This window comes from Ursus americanus, chromosome X (assembly GCF_024610735.1).
Source record: "Ursus americanus isolate L20-20 chromosome X, mUrsAme1.1.p, whole genome shotgun sequence".
Lineage (NCBI taxonomy): Eukaryota > Metazoa > Chordata > Mammalia > Carnivora > Ursidae > Ursus > Ursus americanus.
In genome coordinates, this window is record NC_142164.1 from 83,256,455 (window position 1) to 83,279,121 (window position 22,667).

General features: G+C 45.1%; 1 protein-coding gene across 2 annotated transcripts in view; it reads right to left on the bottom strand.

Moving 5' to 3' along the window:
- Positions 1–1,294: 1,294 nt before the first annotated feature.
- Positions 1,295–22,667, bottom strand: part of JADE3 (jade family PHD finger 3) — a 131,899-nt gene continuing 110,526 nt past the window's right edge. For both annotated transcript variants that reach the window (XM_045787436.2, XM_087860278.1), the window contains 5 exons: positions 21,199–21,366; positions 18,548–18,664; positions 7,938–8,408; positions 6,390–6,507; positions 1,295–4,424 (listed from right to left, as the gene is read on the bottom strand). In XM_045787436.2, the coding sequence (XP_045643392.1) occupies positions 3,508–4,424; positions 6,390–6,507; positions 7,938–8,408; positions 18,548–18,664; positions 21,199–21,366 (1,791 nt within the window). In that variant the 3' untranslated portion in view covers positions 1,295–3,507. The remainder of the gene's footprint in view (positions 4,425–6,389; positions 6,508–7,937; positions 8,409–18,547; positions 18,665–21,198; positions 21,367–22,667) is intronic.

A 22,667-nucleotide genomic window follows, 5' to 3' on the forward strand; every position in this document is an offset into this window, starting at 1 on the left:
GTTACTCAGTGGTAAGGTTTTACTCCTATCAAGTGTTTTTCCTCAGTGCTTAAGGGTCAGCAAACGTGCTGAGGATTGTAAAGCCCAGGGCGGGGGGAAAGGAACCCCAGGGCTATGCATCACCTGGTTTATTCTCTGAATTGAAAAGTTTCTTCAACACAAAGATAAAGGTTTCATCTCCCACCGGCAATATACACATTGGTATAAACCCAAAGCTTGGGGCGCCTGGGTGGCTGAGTCGGTTAAGCATCTACTTTTGACTCAGGTCATGATCCCAGGGTCCTGGAATGGAGCCCCATATCTGGCTCGCTGATCAGCGGGGAGTCTGCTTCTCTCTCTGCACCCCTCATGCTCTCTCTCAAACAAATACAATCTTAAAAAAAAAAACCAAAGCTTTTGTTGGCTACAACAGGTTATATTTATAGTTTCAGTTCTCCAACATCTTAGCTAACAATGTAGTGAATCAAGAGTTAGCCATTAATGACAGAGGGAGGGGGAGATGGGGGGAGAGAGACAGAGAGCGAGGGTGGGGAGGCGGGAGGGAGGAAGGGGGAGAGAAACAATCTAAGCTATTACCTATCTTCACTACTGATTTACCCAATGACCTCTAGTAAGTACATTCCTCAAACATAATGAAAATGTTTATAATGCTCTCAGAGTCCCCCCATGACACTACAACACCCGAACTGCATTAATAGACTCACATGACTCCAAATAGAATGAATATTGTAAAGAGTGTATATTTAAGTGATGCCTGATCTAAGCCTTTTGGACTTTGTGACTTTAGATAGGATCCATTTCCTTGGCGATTTTCTTTTATTTATTTATATATTTTTAAGGGATTTTGTATTTGACAGAGAGAGAGACCACAAGTAGGGGGAGCAGCAGGCAGAGGGAGAGGGAGCAGCAGACTCCCCGCTAAGCAGGTAGCCCCGTGCAGGGCTCAATCCCACCACCCCTGCCGGGATCGTGACCTGAGCCGACTGAGCCATCCAGGCGCCCCTGCTTGGTGATTTTAAATGATGATCCTAAGGTTCTGTCTGATTAGCCTGATGAAATCATGATTTTGGGGTAGAGTCCAAAGCCCCAGAGTTCTCTCTGGTCCCTGGTATTGACATGAATCATGAATTTGTGCTTTTAAACATTCAATTCCTCCTCCTCCCCCTCGTGCTCTGTCCTTTCCCCCACCATCTGTGTTGCTTAATGAATAAGATTTTTTAAATATAAAAAGGGACATATGTAAGATTTTCTAAAACCCATATGCCAAATTAAGAAATTACCACACTGACAGCAGTTAGCAGTTTTCATAATTTAATGCAAAAGTATTGGTAAAAAGGTGACATTTGGAAAAAGACTGAGTTTATCTTGGAAAACTGGACTATATAAGACAAAATGAAAAAAAAATTAACAAAACAAGGTTAAGAGGTAATACTTCAAACAACAGCAAAATGTAGCAAATACATTTTGGGGCATTGAAATTTACACAACTGAAGGCTCCTTCATTTACTTAGGAAAATCCTGCAAAAATATTACAACTATATTTCCCTGACTGAAATGATTTTAGTCAATCCTCTTCCAATGGCATTACACATGGAATTTGGCTGAAGCACTTTTTCAATGTTTGCTTTTCCTCGCACTCACTCAGAACCAAAAGGTGTGAAAGGACACAGGCTGTGGTACTGGCTTTCAACAGGAGTTTAGAACACAGATCCATTACAATTTCATTCCCAGGAAGGTGTCAAATTCATATCCACCCCAGCAGAACTCAGAGAAAAAGCAGAGGAACCTAGTGCATACATGCGAGAAACCGTCTTCCTCATTCGGATAATTCCTCGCTGTTTCTGTTCGAACAGAACAAGGGTGTCCACCACACATGCTACGGCGTGTTCACACACGTACACAGGCGTAAGAGAAACATTTTCAAGGTGTGGCCAAAGGGGAGGCAAAATGCAGTTTTCCAAAAGGAGGAACAAAGCGAAAGCCGCGAAAGCCACGAAAGCCGCGAAAGCCACGGAACCCACGAACAAGACTGCGGGAACGAAAGCGGGGAGATTTGGAAAAGGGCTGAGTGTCCCCACGTGGGTGGAGAGCGGAGGAGCCCGGGCTGCCTAGTGCAGCAGGGCTGTTTGTTCACCAGCAAGCAGCGTTAAAAATCTAAAAATGGCCTCTTTTGTCTGAAAACTCCCACTACACTTTCCCAAACTAGAAGAAAGAGAATATTAATTTAAGGCTAAGAAGAAAAGAGAGCAGAGAACTATAGTCGGCTTCACATTTTAAAAACTGTAACATTTCCCCCTTCTTTAAATGGGAAGCAGACACATTTTATCCCCCCCCAACATGTAATTATTCTCTTCCTCCCAGAAATCAATCAAGGCTGATAGTTTGGGAACAGGGTATAAGCAACTTCTGAAAAATGGCTCCAGCCTTTTTGTTTGGGAAACTGCCTCGGATTCAAAGTTGGTACAAAGCTAAATTATAGCCATGTGTTAAACACATGCTTTCAAATTCTGTTTGACAATAAAAATCTGTTTCAAAATTAAAGCAGGTAAGAATACTTAACCTCTGTGCATTCTACTATATTTTAATTATACCTCAATAAAAATTTTATAAACATTAAAGCAGGTATACAAAAACTGTCAGCCAAACTTACTTAAGTCAAACTGATTCGAAAACAATAACACAAAAACCCTGACCTGGTACAAATCCCCCAGAATTGGTCTCACTTTGGGAAAGGCTCTGGGATCCTTCACAAACGCCTAAGCTGAGAGACTCAGGGCATTCTCCTTGGAAGTAGTACTTTTTTTGTACCTCTGTAAACACTATCCACAAGTTAGCCTTTCATGCTTGTTAGACGGGTGAAATAGTTACAAGTGCGTCCCCAACAAGCAAGTCTAGGAACAGGCACTGCACTCAGAAGCATCAGGAGTATTGACACGGTAAGGTAAGATACTGTGAGAGGAGCTCAACCTTGTGCAGAGCAAAGGAAGAGGGGAGTGAGTCTGACAGTATCTGAGATGTTGGTCCCTGCTGGTCCCTGGGCTCTCCCGGAAGCGGGTTTCCAGATACCAGTGGAGTTCGAAACTGCCTACAGACAGGGGCTCTGGGAGTCACGTGCTGTAGCTTCAAAAGATAAGTAGTTTTAGTGTCTGGTAATCATGGTCTCTTGCAAATCCCCGAAGGACGCAAGGACTTGTAGTACGTATGTGCATCAGTGTGTTAATGTGACTGGAGAGCTGTCCCCAAGTATTTACTGAGCAAGTACTCTAGGCCCAGCTGTTCTCAACAGCCTCTGGCAGGAAAACTTCCGGATAATCAGCAATTCTTATGATGTGCTTGTGAAAACTAGACTTGAAATTGTTTCAAAAACTGCAAGCCAATTTACTGTGGAAACGTTTTATTCTTTTCACTACAATTCCTCCTAACATATGCTAGAATTCTTTTGGTGTGGGGGTTTTCCCCAGTGTGTGGGGCAAAGGCAAAGATTAAGCTCTTCTGGGAGGTTGCTGATCACCTCTGCATGGAACTGTGGGAGAGGGGGTGCGTCTTGCTTTTGCCGCGGCAATCCCGTCGCGAGTCACGGGGAGGGTTTTCCCTGTCGGAGCTAACTCTCCTTACCCTGACTTTCTCTTTATTCCCATCACTTTCTGCCTCTGAATCACTCGGCTCCAAGTCTGGGCAATACCCATCGTTTTCCTGATAGGGAGCTCTCCCTGCAGACCGCCTGACAAGCTGCTTGCCCCAGAGCTGCTCCTTGGGGTTAGTATTCTTGGTTGGCTTTGCACAGCATTGGAGGTCCTCTGTGGTCCTCACCCACCTGTTGGTGGCCTCCTTAAAGGACCTGCTAAAGTGTTCCACGGTAGATTTTCTAAAGGTGCCCCCCTGACTGGCCAAGTGGGAGCTGAGCGTGGAGCCCTGGTCAGAGAACGTCTCACTCGAGCTGTCTCTTTGGGTGACGTCTCCGGACCAGCTGCCCTCCAGGCCGTTGGATCTGGCGAGCTTGGAGGGAGGCTGACTTTTCCCGTTCCCAATAGAAGACTGTCCGTGCAGGGCAGCCTGAAGGACCAGAGGCTTTCCCAGCGACTGCCCGCGATAGAACTCTGGAGAGGGAGCTCTCCACGCAGGGCTGGGATCCTTCGCTTCGCTCCTGGGATGGCTGAGACTGGCCAGCAAACGGCGGTGGTTCTTGCTCTCGAGTGGATGTCTCAGGTAGGCTTTCGTTCGCACCTCTAGTGACTGCGGAGGCACCTGCAGGCTCCTTACGCTGTGAGCAGGGGCGCTGCTGGCGGGAGACAGGGGTCCGTGACCAGTCTCTGCGGAGCTGTTTCGGCAGTCTTCTGGAGCTGATTTGGGCATTTTTAACTTTAAGGTAATTCTTGGTGGTGGGTAAAACAATGAGTTTTCTAGTGCATTTGTCGAAGGAAGTCCTGAGAGCAAAAAGAAAGATTCATTCTAACAACCGACTGAAACCACGGCGCGCGTGCTTACTACGGCACAGTGAGCTCACGCACCCGCCCTTCCAAGTGTCTGACGAGCCCCCGTTTCTGCCGTGGGTGCGCATCACGGTACAGAAGCTGCAGTGAGCTGAGCTAGAGGGGGGCGGGGGTACCACAGGCGGCAAAGTCGGCGACGCCACTGTTCACTGTGTGACGCTCAGCCTCTTCCCCTCTGCTCTCCCAGTCCGTGGAGGGATCCCAGAGACGGGTGTGCCACCTCCTCTAGCCCCATCTCTGCCCCCTCCATTTCTGAGAAGAATGTCACTAGCCGGGGTTTAGAACGGGGTCTGCCTAGCTGTGTGTGCGTGTGCGCGTGCGTGTGTGAGTACCGTACAGCACTTGGGATGTGTCTTAAGAAGACATTTCAGACTCTACCTTCCAATCTCTTCTGCCCTTCCTAAAGCAAGTCAGATATAGACCCCCAAGGATATAGCATGGGCTTTGATGGACGAAGAGTAGGCTTTAAAGAAGAGTGTTTTAACCTGGCAATAGCAGGAATGGTAGTGGGTGGTTCCCGTGTATTTTACGTCCTGAACCTAAAACAATCTCCTGACGATGAATGGCCATCACGGCGGGGGTGGGGGGTGGGGTTGGGGGGTGGGCAGGTTCTGTAGCAGCAAGGCCAGCAGAAAACAGTCACAACATTCTTACCCATGGCCTGCTACGGGCTTGGCCTAGGGAGTACTGGCAATCAGGTACCTGGTTACGTCATCCTAGGATCATATTTGGAACAGATCTTCCTTTCTCTGTTACTTTGAGTGCTCTGAGATTAAAAAAAAAGCCCTACCGAACACCTCCTCCTTGCATAGGGACTTGATCTTTGCCCATGGGAGGACAACCAGTGGGTGCCTAGGCGACATGTGTTCCCTGTGGGTGCACGGCGAATACGGACAGCTCCCATCCCCACCAGGGATGGCCACCTGCTGATAGCACAAGCAGGTCTGGGGCTGGGTCCCACCAGTCAGAAGCCACGTGGTCTGGGGGCCAATCTCCTTGGCACGCAGGGGCCCTCCCTGCCATCCTTTGGTTTTCCCTGTCCTGTCTGTTCCAGTCTTTGTGGCTGAGCAGCCCTGCTCCCTCCTGCTGTAGCATTCTGCTGTGACCCACGATACTTACAAATACCCCAGAGCCTTTGATGCCTACCTGACACCTCATTTCGGGATATCTCTCTTACCCTAAGGACCCTGGGGGGCCCTTAGATGAAGCTAGATTCTGTGCACTCTGCGTAGTGACTCCTGGTTGCCCAGGCTCTGCCACCAACCTCTGTATCAAATGAGGTACAGGGAGGTTACAAATGTCACCGAACATGACTGTCATTGCAGCCACACTCCCCATGCTCAGGGCACTGTAATTATGCTCACCCGTCTCTCTCACCAAGTGGGCAGCATAATACCCTACAGGCAGGGATTCTGTCTTGCTGACTGCTCTACTCTCTGGCTCAGTCCTTAGTCCACAGTAGGTACTCAACAAATATTAGTAAATAAGAGACAGAACCCAGATCGCCTAACTACTGGCTAAGGGTTTGTTTTCACAAACTATTGTTAAGATGGAATTAAATGTTTTCTGGAAACTAGGATTAGATGCTATCCTACTGATTTCTCCATGAATCTGATGGTTACAGAATAATTTCATGGCTTTAACTAGTGGCCCTTGATATCTGTCTCACACCTGGATCATCTGCCCTAGACCTGCAAGCCCCCCAACCCCACCTTGGGATTTCTTGCTTCATGAGTTGACAGTGAAAAGGGCCATATTGTATCAGGGCTCACTAGAGCAAATGAGATATTTGAAAAGAATTTTAAAACATTTTTAAGTAAAACAATTGACATAAAATTCAAATTGTTAAAATAGGATGTAACCAGAGTCTATATTAGGACATCTTTAATATAAGGTTACCTGCAGCAATTTCCTGGTTAACAAGCTGGACTTGCAAACCGAAGATCTGTTCCTGTATTTTGTTCTGTGATAGTTTCAGCTTCTCTCGCCTGCTTATCATGTAGCACAGATTTCGGACCTGAAAGCCCAGCCCACAGCAAACAGAGATTTTTGTCATGTTACGTAAACCTGACACTTATAAATTGTTTAGCTAAAATGAAGACGACTAAAATCAAGCCGGGAACGGGGGTGGGCGAGGAGAGGAAACAGAACAAAAAGCTGCGAGAGGCCACTCTACAGGAACTCACGTAGCACGGTCAGTCAGGGCACCATGGTCCCCACATCAATCAGCAACACAAGCAAAACACCCCTAAGCCACCTGCGGAAACCTACTCTCCCGGTGGGGCGACGGGCTCAGTGCTCATCTGCACAGCCCAGCTGGGAAGGCCCAGTGATGACTTAACATTCTGGCCTCCCCTTTAGAGACCCGCATAAAACAATGGCGACGCTGCATCCAGTACAATCTTCAAATGAGTGCTGGACCAGCAGGATAAAGGTCTGCTGGGAACACTGAAAGTGGCTTTTTTGCTCACGCTTCCAGCTCAGCCAAATCTCCACAGTCACAAGGGTGCGACCCTCATGCTCCCATACTCCCCACCCCACCCAGACAAATCACCCCATCTTTCTGTGGCCCAGTTCACTGGTCTGTAAATAGGGCTAACGACAGTACTTTCTTCCCAGGCATGCTAGGGTTAAGGGAGTTAATATTTATGAAATGCTTAGAACAGTGTTGCCACATAGTAAGTGCTATAGATGTGTGAGTTAAATTTTACAAAGTGAGCCAAATCGCTTCCCTTCCAAATTCTGGTAGCAGAGAGAAAAACAAGCCATCTCTATAATTATACTTGATTATAAAATTTTCTAGGGTAAACACAGGGCCTAACTTATCTTTGAATAAGTGAGTTAAACTGAATTATCTGGTGTAGAGTACTCAACCAGAGGCGATTTTGACCCCCCAAGAGGCATTTGGTGATCCGGAACCATTTTTGGTTGTCACAACTGGGTATGTTGGGGGCGGGTATTTGCTACTGGGTAGAGGCCAGGGACGCCGCTAAACATCTTACAGCATCCTCCCGCAACAAAGCACAGTCCCCTACAAGAACTACCCAGCCAGAATGTCAGTAGTGCCGAGCCTGAGAAACTCTGATCGAGTTCCTTCCTCAACAAAATTCATTCTTTCCTCAGTCCATAGTGTCATGTGTCAGTAAAATATAGCTGAGCCAATTTAGGCTCAGCAGTGAATAAAAAGTAAACCAAATGAGAATTTATTGCGGATTTAAGGGTCATACAGCAGTTAAGTGAGGGCTCTCCAATTCCCTTGAAAGTGCTTGTCAAAAATTTAAACAGAGTCTAATGTTTGGGGCCACAGTGCGGTCAGCAGACGAGCAAGGACACAGAAGCCCGCACTATACGTGAGCTGACCTTTAGAAACCCACAAACAAACCGGAAGCAGGGCCACCGTTCCTCTGCAGGCCGAGCCTGAACAGCAGCCACCGGCGAGCAGCTTACCCTCTCTAGGTCTTGCCGGAGGTGCATGAACATTCTCATGCGAGTGTGAATACTCTCCTCTTTTGGCTGCACCAGGCCATTCTCTTCGTCCTGCTTCGGAGGAAATAACGGCTTATTGAAGTTACTTTTCCGCTTCAGTTTCCAGTAGTTATAGATAAAGTCCACGGCTAGCGTGGGCATCCCCAGCTCTGTGGCCACATCTTCCACACGGACCAGGGAATAGAACTCCTCCTCCAGCTCCCGAAGCTTCTGTGCCCGCAGGCTGGTCTTCTCACTTTTGGCCTGGCTCTGCTCTGCAGCCCTGTGCAGGGGGTACTCAGGCTCTCCGAGTTTCTGCCTGTTTTGGCTGTGCTTGAGGCAGTATGACTTGAACTTCACTTCATCCCCCTCATCTAGGATGGTCTTCATCTCTAGGCTGTGCTCAAAGGCACAGGTGACATGGAAGGCAGTGATGCAGCTTTTCACAGAGCACTGTAGGCAGAAAAGGTGTGGTAAGGCAGCAGGGCTGGCGGGGGAGGGGAACCCTATATCCCTGGGCTTCGATTGAGAGCTCACAGGAAGCAAAGGAAAGGCAGGGAGAAAACTGGTCCTAAATTGGCCATGACAGATGCTTTACAACTAACCCAGGAAATCTACTTGTATAGAAAACAGAAAGAACAGAGGCAAAAAAAAAAAAAAAAAATCAAACTCCCCTTTAAGATTTTAGCTCAAGCACTAAGTTTTTCTGAAAAGTCTTCCTTGACCCCTCTGAAGAGTCATGCTGTATCTTCTCTGTGTCCCCCACATCCCCTTATTATGTGCTTTTATCTGCAGTTACAGTAAATGTCAAATCCCTGACTAGAGCTCTTAAACACAGAAGCTGTGTCATTCATTTTGCATCGCCATCAACTTTTGAACAAGCAGGTGCTCAAGAAATGCTTCTAAAAAAAAAAGAAATGCTTCTAAATAAACAAAAGAAAAAACAAAGTCAGTATTTATTGTCAGAGCATCTACTCGTTCTAAAAAGGCCTCCGGATCTCCAATATCTAAGTAGCCTAACTTCTTAAGATTGTTCTTATAAAGGGCTGCTGTCCAACATGGTAGCCAACTAGACACAAGTAGCTATTTAAACTTAAATTGATTAAAATGATATACAATTAAAAATTCAATTCCTCAGTCACACTAGCCACATTTCAACCATACTGGACAGCCCAGATTTCTATCACTGCAGGAAGTTCTATGGGTAATTAGGGCTACAGACCACCTGAGACTGAGTTTATAATATCCCGCCATTCACAGATGCAGCACGTTCGCTAAGTGGCGCGTGCTGAGGACTGCGCGCGCAGGGCGCCGGAGTAGGGAGAACCCAGGCCAGGACCGCCGTGCCGCTGTGCTTCACTTAGGCCCAGTTACCATTTGTTCTGCTTACAGTGCTACAGCTTTCCCTCCAAAGGCTTTAAAGGCATGGGTGTGTGTATATGCTTACACAGAGGAGGGACAGAAAGCAATGGGGGATTTGTTTCTTAAAAACAGTGGGACTTCCCATGGTGAAAGCCAAGTCTCAGCTCTTTCGGAAGCCAGCGTCTGGACGGCAGACTGCTCAATTACCTGTATGTTTGGTTTTTGGATAACTACAAATAGGGAATGACCTTGGATATGATTAAAGACAAAAAAATGCAAACCCTGACAGGTCTCCTTATAATAGATTGAGAAATTCAACACCTAAGATAATACTGGCAACCATCAAAGCTTTAATGGGGACAGATTCCATTTCGGCTAATTTTACAGGATAAAGAATTTCAGAGATGAAATACAATTCTAAGATCATCTTACCCAGCCCCACATTTATTACCGCTTGTCCTTCCCTCTAGAGTACCTGATGTTCTGCCTCCACTGCCGTGCCCCCCTCAACTCCTTCCACTTTTCATGTAAGTGATACTGTAGTCACTTGAACTGCATTCCTGAGACAGCCCACCCCAGCTCTGGACAGCTCCACTGGAAAAGTTTGTTACTTTACACTGAAATCTGTATCCTCAAAATGTCCACGTATTTGAAAAACCTCATGAAAACGAGGATAATGAAAGCCAAAAATGTACTTTTATTTGGGCACCTTTTGTTATCACTCGGCTAAGAAACTAGCCAGTCATTTAGAGAACACATAGCAAAAGGCATTCCTTAGCAAAGGATTGAAAGTGTTGGGCATAGTACTCTTTCGCTGTTCAGTAACTGATAAAAATATGGGCAGAGAAAGCGAAAGGACTCTTTCCTATTCAAGGGGATGAATGTGTGACATGAAACTACGGCTGATAGGAAGCTGGGATGGGGCGCCTGGGTGGCTCAGTCGTTAAGCGTGTGCCTTCGGCTCAGGGCGTGATCCTGGAGTTCCAGGATCGAGCCCCACGTCAGGCTCCTCCGCTGGGAGCCTGCTTCTTGCTCTCCCACTCCCCCTGCTTGTGTTCCCTCTCTCGCTGGCTGTCTCTCTCTCTCTGTCAAATAAATAAATAAAAAATCTAAAAAAAAAAAAAGGAAGCTAGGGATGCCCGGCAGGGGGCGGGGGGGCCTCAGTCGGTTAAGGGTCTGCCTTCGGGTCAGGTCATGATCTCCGGGTCCTGGGATCGAGCCCCGCGTCGGGCTCCTTGCTCAGCTGGGAGTCTGCTTCTCCCTCTCCCTCTGCCTCCTCCCTCCGCTCATGCTCTGTCTCTCTCTCAAATAAATAAATGAAATCTTAAGAAAAGGAAGGTAAAAACAGACCATCTCAGGTGAAATTTATGGACATATGTAGAGACATAACTATAAATTACTCAAAATAAAAGACAATACATGAATAAAAATTGTGTACTTAGATGAAAAATGGAATGGCCTTAGGAAACTCTGCCAAAAAATCCATCCAGTCGCAAAAAAAGGTCATTCTATGATATTTACAGCTGAAGGTCTATATATATTTTGGTGGTAAAGGAGAAATGCCAACCAAGTTTGGTGGCAATCAAATACCTATTTACTTTTTTCCAAAAACATATACTTGGAACATTCTATTAAACAAAATGCCTTTATATACATCTCCTTTATTTCTACTGTAACCACTTAAGGTGACAGAGGAGGTATTATGATGCCCATTAAAATAACAGATTTATTGAGATACAGTTTATGGGCCATAAAAGTCACCAATTTTAAGTATACATTTCAATGGCTTTAGCATGTTTACAGAGTTTTGCAACCATCACCACTACATAATTCTAGTACATTTTCATCACCCCAAAAAAGAAATCTCATGCCTACCTGTAGTCACTTCCTGTTTCCAACCCCGGCCCCAAGCAACCACTAATCTAACTGTGTGTTTCACTAGATGTGCCTGTCCTGGACATCTCATACAGGAGGAATCGTACAGCATGTGGCATTTTGTCTGTTTTTGTTTTCACTTAGCATGTTCTCAAGGTCCAACCATGTTGTAGCATGTGTCAGAATTTCATTCTTCTAAAAATGTGGCCAAATTATGTTCCATCGTATGGACATACCACATTTGTTTACCCATTCATCGCCTGATGGACATCTGAGTTGTTTCCACGTTTTGGCTATTATGAGGAATGCTGCTGTGAGTATTTGTGTACAAGTTTTTGTGTGGACATATGTTTTCATTTCTCTTTGGTAAGGTGCATTAAAGGATGAACCTTGCCCAAAGAAATGTTTGGCCCTGTGCCCCCAGCTCCTAAGAGGTAACCTCTAAGCCTCTGGAATGTCCTGACTGATAAGAGGGTCTTAGTTTATCTGGGGTCCTTGGCCATGTCAGATAATCTACACCAACAATGTGATTTATGGTGGAGGCTTTGGGCCACATGGGATCAGTCTGACCTCTGGAGGGACTGGAGACTCCAGTTAGCCATGCAGGTGGTCAACTGTGTCTAAGTCACCAACTCCTGATAAAATCTCTGAATAAAATCTCTCCTGGACCCTGCCCTATGTGCCTCTCCCCTTTGCTGTTTTTAATCTGCATCCTGTTACTGTAATAAACGAGAACCATGAGTACAGTGGCTTCTCTGAGTTCTGTGAGTCCTTCTAGTGAATTATTGAACCCGAGGGTGGTCCTGGACACCTCTCAAACTGCACGTAGATACTGAAGTGGAATTGCTGGGTCCTATGGTGATTCTACGTCTAACCTGTTGAGGAATCGCCAAACTGGTTTCCACAGTGGCCGCGTGTTTTACATTTCCACCAGCAAAGCACAAGGGTTCCGATTTCTCCACATTCTTGCCAATAATTGTTATTGCCTGCCTTTTCGATTATCAGCACCCTAGTGAGTATGAAGTGGTATTTCTGTGGTTTATTTATTTTTAAAGGGGGGGGAGAATAATTTTCTACATATTCTTCAGAAATTATAGGAAAGAAATGAGCTACGAGATATTTTGTCATCCCCCAAAGAAAATAGTGTGTCCTCCTCAAAAGGGGATGACCCCTGCCTGGAACAGCAACGGCCTGGCACATATGTCCTCGGCAGCTCCCGTCCTGCTGCAGGTCAGTGCCCATTTGGTTGTCTTTAATCCCAAATAATCTGCAAACAGACAGCTGGGTGGTATCATAGCAATTTTCTCAAAACTTTGTCACCGAAACCATGTCATAAATGGTTCAAGCCAGCCTACAAAACCTACTGCAGCCATTGTATACCTGAACTCCAGCACCCACAGTGGCCACCAGCCCTTCTGACCTCTTATCCCTCAGGGTCTGCAAGGTTGGAGGGCAGATGTCACTTCATTGTCATTTAACTTTTCCCATGTTTATATGTGGCCTCCTTTAGTAGACTATAAACTCCTGAAGGCAGGGACCAGAAATGCCTTAGAACCACAACAATTTGTACGGACACAATTTGGAATACATGAAAAAATATTAAGTATAGTCACTGAGTAGGCATACTTGCATTTCCCCACTTGCTGAAGATTTTCATTTGTTTTTAAGAAGTTCACTTTTCTCATAATCAAACTCCTATTAGCCTAACAGTAAACTCATGGCAGCCCACTGATTTATCCTGACTTCATTCCACTTGCATGTGATTTCAAACATGACCACATCCCTCTACTGTCAAAAGGGACACTTATCTAGCACCAAGTGTTTGATGATTCTACTCAGTTTGGCTGGATGAGTGTTACAGCTTTCCATCAGCAAAGTCCAACTGACTCCAAAGAATAATAATATGAATAATTAAAAACAAGTACAACTACTATTACCACTAATATTTACTGAATATTTACTCAATGTTAGGCACTGTGCTAAGCTCTTTACCACATTTATTAAGTAGGTACTATTATCATCTCCATTTATAGATAGGGAAACTAAGGCACAGCTATGGTAGGTAACTTCCTTAAGATGGTATAAAAAGCAAGGACGTGGAACCAGGATTTGAACCCCAGGAGTCTGGCTCCAAAGGTCATATTCTTTTTTTTTTTAAGTGTATTTGTGTATTCAATCAATCAATCAATCAATTAATCAATCTCTACACCCAATATGGGGCTTGAACTCCCGACCCTGAGATGTAGAGTTGCATGCTCTTCCAACCGAGCCACCCAGGCACCCTCAAAGGTCATACTCTTAACCACTGTTCTTTCTTTTCAGGGAAAACCTAAAGCCTCTGGACCTAGGTTGAATGGGGCCTGAACATAAGACATATAAGGACCCTACAGGAATTCTGGAAAGCCAGCAGTTAGAGGGACTGTGGCCAAAGTTTAGGCAAAATCCAGAGCTGTCTGGGGCATCTCATTTGAATCTAGTCTTTATGACCTGGTTCAGGATTATTGTACGACTTCATGCTCAGGAGAAGGTTCTACCTCCCAGATACGGAAGCTGTAGACGTTGGCTATATTTAGACCCCAAACGCACCAGTGCTGGATTCTATCCTTCCCTGGTGAATGTTCCCAAATCAAAAGAGGACAGATACATGGACTCCCACTGCTGGGAAACAGGAAGAATAAACACAATTCACAGATAGTTAAGAGATCCATAAAGAGTTAAACAAAACAAAATACCCCAAATACATTACTAATCACAAAGACTTAAAATAAACCTCCCAAGAACAATGATGCTAATAAAACTTGACCCCTACTGAGTTACTATATTTGTTTACTATGTTTTTGATTCACATACAGGGAACAAGACATCAAATTACTAATGAGTTTGGAATTAACTTTCCTTAGTGGTGGTTTAAAAGGAAGAAAAAGGTTTTGGTCTGTTTTCCCACAGGAAAACTAGGTATCAACCATGGAAAACAAACACCACTCTATTAGTAGAAGTAGAATGTACGTGGGAAAAGAATTACATGCTTCAGAAGGTCACCCGACGTTCATTTCCCCTACTCAAGGGGGGAGGGTCTTAAATACAGCCTGGCACTGACACTGCACTTCCCCAGACCATAAAAGGATTTCACACCTCTCCTCAAACCTCTGGACCTCACTCTCAGCTGATAGCCCTGCTTCCTGCCTCACTAAGGAAATTAAAACGATCAAAAGAACACGTCTGCAGATCCCCACCAACACACACACGTAATACTGCACCTTACACTCCACCTTCAAGGCTGTTCCCAGGGCAGAATTGTCAGTGCTCCCGCCCAAGGCCACCCCTTCATCGCATGCTTCACCCCACCCTCTCTCACCTACTGAAGACCTCACTCCGGCAGTTCTTCCTTTCCCCTGGATCACTCCCTTTCATGCGTACTGCGATGTTCTATGTGTGAACACGTGTACAGACACACTCGGCATTCCTACCATCTTAAAGACCAGACCTCTGTACCTCACTTTTTTGAACTGCTCCTACTCTCTTTCTTTGCCCTGACCACTGGCAATGTAGCTTTTGCCATCACTGCTGCACCTAAACGGTTCCTCCCAATTACCAATGATCACACTGCTAAACTCAGGGCTCAAGCTCTAGCCCTCATCTTACTTCAGTTGCATCTTTACACCACTGATCTTTTCCTTTTCCTCGAAATGCTTTCTTCTCTTGACTTCTAGGCTGCGACCCACTCTCGGTTCTCCTCCTGTCTTCCCTCTGGCTGCTGCTTCCCATCCTGCTGCACTTTGCCAGGCCTAGTGCTCGGTACCGTCCTCCTCTCTGTCTCCGCTCCCTCACTCGGTGATCCCACCTGGTCCAGGCTAAAGCCATCTCTAGGCCCACGGCTCCCAAATGCACGTCTGCAGTCCAGGACGTCTCCCAAACTCCAAACTCACACAGATACCTGCCAGCTTGACATTGCCACTAGGGTGTCGAATAGACACCTCAAACTTCAATGTCTAAAACTGAACTCATCATCTCTTCCCCCAAATCTGTTCTTCTGCAGATTTCTCTATTCGGTTTATGGCAACCTCATCCTTCCCACCGTTTGGGCCCCAAACCTGGAGGCCTCTCCAACTCCTATCTTTTTCTCACACCTCATGTCTGATCCACGGTCAATCCTGTTGGCTCCACCTTCACCATTCATCCTGAATCTAACCACTTTTCAACCCCTCCAGCGCTACTACTCCAGTCAAAGCCACCACCATCTCGCAAGGATTACTAGAATAGCCTCCTAAGTGCTTTTCCTGTTTCTAACCTTCCCTCCCCCGTCTATTCTAAATACAGCAGCCAGAGCTTATTTTTGTTTTTAACTGTTTACTATGGAAATTTAAAAGCCTATATAACAGCACAGAGAATACTAATCATGACGCCCATACACTCATCAGCCAGCTTCAATAGTAATATATGACCAATCTTGTTTCATCTTTAACCCCCAGAGTACCCTGCCCCCAGATTATTTTGAAGTGAATATTAGAGAGCCTATCATTCTACAGAGTGACCCCTTAAAAACACAAGTCAAATCATGTCACTTGCCTACTCAAAGCCTGTCAATGGCTCCCCCTTAAACTGAAAGTAAAAACAAAAGATCTCATAAGGGCCCTGGAAGCCCCACACCAGGGGGCTGGCGGACTATGGCCCACAGACCAAATGCAGCAGCTGTCTCTTTTTGTGTGGCCCAAGAGCTAAGAATGGGAGCGAAGGATGTTTTTACATTTTTAAATGATGCAAAAAATAAAAAGAGTACTTCACGACATGTGAACTAATGTGGAACTTAAATTTTAGAGTCCATACAGTTTAACTGGAATACAGCCACGTTCATTTGCTGAAGTATTGTCTGTGGCTGTCTTCGCGCTCAAGGCAGAGTTGAATAGTTGCGTCGCAGACTGTATGACCTGCAAAGCCTAAAATATTTACACTCCGGCCGTTTACAGAAAAAAACTGCCAACCCCTGCCTTAATCAGTCAAGTTCCCATATGATCTCTCTGATATTCTCTTCTCACACACTCCATTCTAGCCTCATTGGCCTCTTCCCTGTCACTCAAACACTCCTATCTCCGATCATTGGCTGAGCCCTCTGCTGGGAATATTTTTACCCGAAATATCTGCATTATTTTCTCTTACCTTCAAGTCATTCCTCAAATGTCGCCTCTACCACGAGTCCTACTCTGACCGTTCTAGTTAAGCCCGTGATGCATGCCCCCTGCCCCACACTCCCCATCTTCTGACTGTATTCCGCGGTTTTCCTTTCTATAGCACTTCCCATTTTCTCACGCACCATTTAGTTTCTAGTCCTTATTCTCTGTTTCTCCCAACGCAACCCTAAGTTCCACGGCACAAGGTTCTTTGTTGGCTCGCTGATAAATCCCAAGTGCCTAGAACAGTGCCTGGCACACAACCAGGCACTCAAATATTTGTTGAATAAATGTAATTCTTTATAAAAAATTTAAGTCTTAATTTGGTAAGATCTTTAGTAATAAAAGAAAGAACCATTGCCCTGCAGATGAAAAACCTACTCCAGAATGCTTCATCCATCCATCTGTTCATCCACCCATCAATCTAATCTTTACTGTCTGCCTGCCATGTCAGGGGTATGGGGGATCTGAGGATGAAACAGTCTGAGCTTACAGTCTACTAAGGAAGGTAAATCTCAGATAAATAACTCAGACAGTGTGGCAGAATGTGGTAACGTGGGGCTGTAATGCAAACTCAAGTCCGCTAAGGTCAAGGCCAGTGTTTTCTTTCACCACAGTCATGCTGCCAATTATTAACTATTCTAAAAAATCATCCTTTAAAACAGGAAAGATAGGGAGAAAAATACAGGTACTACAATAATGAAAGTAAGTAAATTAAAGGATATAAATTCAATGTGCTATTATAAAATGGCTAATAGTGGGTTGCCTGGCTGGCTCAGTCGGTGGAGTGTATGACTCTTGATCTTGGGGTTGTGAGTTTGAGCCCCACGTTGGGCATAAAGAGAACTTAAAAAATTTTTTTAAATGGCTAATAATTATAAAAGCATGGAAAATATTTCATTTTTTAGTGGGGAGAATGACTATTATAAACAAATCATCTATGATACAATCAAATATGGATATATTTATTCAATAAACACTAACTGAGCACTGACAACGGGCAGGCACTCCCTTTTGTGTGAGGGGAAATCCAAGGAAGAATGATGCACAACCCTGGCCCCCAAGGGGCTCACATATGAGAAGCAACCAGGACAGAGCTTCGGAAAACCTAAACAGGCAATGTGGGAAGGTAGTAGATTCCGTGGGATTAGTGTTCCTTTAAATTGTTGTCCTTTGTAACTGCTGTACTTAAATAATACCAGCAGAAAAAAGTCAAAAAAAAAAAAAAAGGCAGGACAAAGTATCCAATTCTGTCAGATGTAAAAAATGAATTTAAAGAATTAAAAGGGTCTTTGGGGTTCAGATTGTGTTCTTTATTTCTCAGTAGAAGAACCAGGTTTACTTGGAGGAGTGGCTGATCCCAGGTCTGCAGCAAGAAATCTACAAGATGAGCCAGACAGCAGGAAACCTCAGGAAAAACCCAGAGCCACTGTTCCTACGTGATGACATCATGTGGCTCCTTTTCTGTGAGGAACCTTAGCAGGCAAATCTAACTCTAACCAACCTGTAGCTCCTCTGCAGGAGGCCTGGGGAGTAGAAGGGTCAACCCTTCTGCCTTTGCCGGAGGTAACTGGCCTCTCCCAGTCTCATCCGCCATCCCCCAACTGCTGCCGTCGAGTGCACCAGCTACTACTTCCACTTCATGCAGCTCAATTCCTGTACCCCAGACGTCTCAGAAAACTTCACTTGTACCACCGTATACAACAAACGTGTCTGTGAGAATGACTTCCAAACCCACCTACCAGGATTTATACATTTAGATGCTTCTTTCCCTACCAAAATGACTTGTACTCAGTCCAGCAACAAAGTCATTGGTTAAATCATCCTGGAACCGGAGTCCATCCATAGTTACTGGGTGAGCTGCACAGGAACACGGGCCTGGCTGTTTTAGAGTTATGGCTTGTTTCCATCCAGGATGGTATCATCTAGCTTCAGAACTCACCTAATTCATCAGACATCTGACAGCAAAGGATGGAAATTAACTACCACTACGGATGAAAAGAGTACGCTGAAGCGCCCAGGGGCAATGTCTAAAAAATGGCTCCAGGAATGGTCTGTGCAATGGCAGAGCCCTAGGAGTGAGTGGGAGGCCTCCCGAGTAAACTTTCGGTTAAGAGGCGGCTCTCACTGGGAAGCGGAGTCTGGCCAGTTCAGGGGTAGCCCACTCCACCACTTCTCTTGGTGACTTACCTGAATACAAGCCCCAGTCTTCAACTTGCACAGGTTGCAGACTAAGGCCCAGCGACTGGGAGGGATGTGGGAGACCTTTGTGATAGGTTCCATCCTCTCCGGACAAGCAATGCTGACCTATAAATAAAACACCACCATAAGGCAGAGGCACCAAGGCATTCCAGAAGTACCTTTCGCAAACCACAAATAATATTACGCGAAGCTCAGAACATCAAAACGATGAGACGAGCCACATCTCTTAAGGTTACTATGGAACCAAGAATAAATAAAACCTGTCCCTAACCACTGCTCAGACCTTTGATCATTTCCAGTAATGTAAATGATTCATATATAGAACGAGAGGGCAGGAGTGGAGACGGAACACGGTTACCTTAATGAACCCAAGATATCTATCTACACTTTACTTAGGAGCCAAAGACAGCCACTAAGGAAAGGAATGAAAATTCACAAAATCTAGCATCTATTATATGTTAGAGATGGTGCCACATGCCTTGTTTTGTCATTTAATCAACTAAGGATAAAAAACAGGCAGTGACAAGCCTTTCAGTTCAGCTTACAAAGAAGCAGGATATTGTGGGAAAGTAGCAGCAACCCGGGTTATGAAGAGGTTGCAGCACATAAGCAGGAAGGATGAGGATGATAACATTTTCAAACCACAGTCTTTGAAATCATGTAATTATTAACAGTTTGCTCTACTCTTTCAGCCAAAGTAGCCTCAAAGCGAAATCAGTCTTTGGGAGAGTACTGAAAGGAAGGCAGGCTTTAAAAAAAGATGGAAAACATTTTTTTTTCCATATGAAAATAAGGGGTTAGGCAACTTCTGGTAAAAAGTGTTCTCCCCCTGTCTTACAAATGTGTACGTGAGTTTCTAAGAGAGCCACAACTTTAAAAAAGAGGGAAGGACTGTTGAATAAAGCTAGTTAAACTAGCACAAGTTCTACTCACAACAAGAAACCAACAGTAGAGAGATCAGAGCGATCTTGAGCAACCCAAAAGGCACTAAAAACCCTAAGACAAAGTCAATACATAAGAAAGCTTCTTTTATTTCTTTTTTTTAAAAGATTTTATTTATTTATTTGACAGAGATAGAGACAGCCAGCGAGAGAGGGAACACAAGCAGGGGGAGTGGGAGAGGAAGAAACAGGCTCATAGCGGAGGAGCCTGATGTGGGGTTCAATCCCAGAACGCCGGGATCACGCCCTGAGTCGAAGGCAGACGCTTTAACCACTGTGCCACTCAGGCGCCCCGCTTCTTTTATTTCTAAAGGACTCTTCAGTTGTCATGTTCTAAATTCATTATTCTGAGAGAGCCTGCTCTATCAGCTGGAGCATTTGCTGCGGGAAACTAGTCACTCTCAGGCCAGAAACCTGAGAGGTCATGTCAGTCTATAAGCTGGACATTCTTGGTATGAAAAAGAAACCATTACTCAAATATTTTTAAAAACACTTACTTCTCTATCCATAAGAACACCATAGTATTTACCGTGGACAGTTTAACTCTGTGAGCTTGAGCTCGACTGTTAGACAGTTAACTCCCCTGGAACTGCCTTTAACAAGAATAAAGCCAGGGGAGTTTTAAAAAGGGAATGAATAACCGATACAGTATCATCAGCTCTCCCATGAACTGAATTTTAAAGTCGCTCTTGCCCTGCAGTTAAACTGCCTAACAAATTTGCTGCCTTGGAGAGGGGCTGGGGAAAGAGGATGTGAGTGGGATGTTCAAATGGGTTAAAAAAAAAGGCAGCCATAAGAAGTAAGGACAAGTAATGTTTGGAAGCTCTCTTCAATCAACTTAGTGCGCACACAGCCCCTTATAAAATATCAGCAACTGAAGGACCAGATTAAATTATGAGGGATGGAGTTTTGAATAAAGAAGCTCTTAGACAAACGTTGAGTGAGTCTAAGCTCTGAAAAGAGCTTCAAAAATCAAAGGGCAACCATCATAGTGGGTGAAAGAGCTATTGCTCACTTTATCTGGAATAGCCTAAAACTGGAAACAACTGAAATGCCCATCGAAGAATGGATAAAGAAATCATGGTATATCCATACAGTAGCATATTACTCAACAACAGAAACGGATGCGTGTTGATACACACTACAACATGGAGTGCTAGGCAGACAGAAAAAGAGTGCGCACTGTATGATTTCATTTATATGAAGTTCAAAAACAGACTAAGGTAATCTATAGTGATAGCAATCGCAATGGTAAATAGAGACCCAGATAGCGATTGGAAAGTGGGTATGAGGGATCCTTCTGGGGTGTTCTATGTCCACTTCTGGGGCGTTCCAGGTCTTGGTCTGGGTTGTAGTTACAGATAGGTGTAAAAAGTCATGAAACTGGACCTTCGTTATTTGGTATTTTAAGGTAAGTTTCACCTTGAAAAAAATCTGCTCATATCCTGGTCTTCTGTGCCTCTCTTCTCATACAAATCGATCCAGTAGCACCGGTATCGCCACCTATAAATCAATCCGCACGGGCTTACGTGCTCACCTGCATCCGAGAAGGATGTGAGGGAGCTCAAGTGGAAGCACTATCACCTCAGAAACATGGGCAGGCATGAAGCATCTCCATGAAGCCCAGGCTGGCCTGATGCTGTGGGAAACAGGGGCCCTCTGGAGCAAACGGGCTCACAGGCCTGGATGAGTTCTTACCTCTGGAATCCACAGGGCACAGCTGACATGAGCCCATTTAGTCCCGGTCCTGGTAGTTTTCATGGCCCCACCTCTCTTTGGACACAACAGACACTGCGGATGAATGCCCAGGACACAGGAACGACACAGCCAGCTGCCTTCTGGGACCTTGAGGATGCCGTAGCAGGCCTGGAGGCACGAGGAGGAGAGGGGAGAGTGGTTAGCATCTTCTCACCAAGACTGATGTCTGCTCTGGCACACAGTCACAGAGTATCCTCTGCTATTAGGAGAAAGAGGCAAATAAGGCCCAACAAGCTCAGATCTGGGATTTAGTAATTTTAAAACACTCAAGAAAAGGCAACTTCCAGCATCTGTTCTAAGATGAGCATGTCTGTCTATGAGAACTGACTTTAAGGACAAAAGAATAAGACCAGAAGGAAATACACACAAAGGCTGGCCCAACTGTTGTCTGAGTTTGGGGATTATATACTTTTTGTTTGTTTGTTTTTTTGCCTCTGCTTTCTAAAGTTTCTTCAATGATTATGTATTATACTTGGTCATATACTCATTGAATAACTTGTACATGTCATGCACTGTTGTAATCAAGAAAAGAGTGTTAAGAAGGACACAGAATGAAGCTTCTGAGCAGCCCACGAACTAATGTTTAAAGAGCCTAACAGAGCCTGGTGCATAAAAAGCACTCAGCAAATCACAGCAATTACTTGCCTGGGTTGAAGAAAAGGGGACTTGTGAATGAACCCTGAATTGAATAGACTATTAGACTAATCACAATACTCCATAATGAGTTCTGGAAGCTGCTTCAAATCCGTCATGGAATGAAGTTGGACAAATAAATGAATCACTGGGGGGAGGGGAGATTAGTTTGGAAAACATTCTAGATTTACTTTTCACTACCTCCAATCTCGCCCATCTTTCCCCTCCTTACTGCTCTACTCCCACCATTAAGGACTAAACCTGGGGGCCACCTGGCTCCCCACGTGGCCTGGTACACTTTCCACCACTGACTGGTTCTCCAAGGCAGCTTCAAACTCTGTGCCTACCCCAGGAGGCTCACACACGGCTCGGATTCGGGTTCCAATAGTTACTATCATGTTACCCCCAAACTGGCCCCTTTCCCAAACTATCCATATCACCACAAACTTCCCAGCTTCCAGATCCAAAATGCCTGTACTCGTATTATCTACTCCCCTTTATCTACCACCCCTGGGGCAGGCTAGTCGTCCCTACGGAGCGGCCTTAGGCCCTGACCTTCCTCTCCATCCCCACCACAACTGCTCCATCCATCCAAGTCCTTATCATGTTATGCCTGGATTGATTTATTCCTAAATTCTCTTCCACCCCCTTCACACCTTCAATCCTCCTTCTATGTGGCTGCCATGTTCTTCTTACTAAAACAAAGATTTCATTCCATTCCACAGCAACAAACCCTCTAGAAATTCCTTCTGTTCTCACCCCCACCCTCGTCTAAA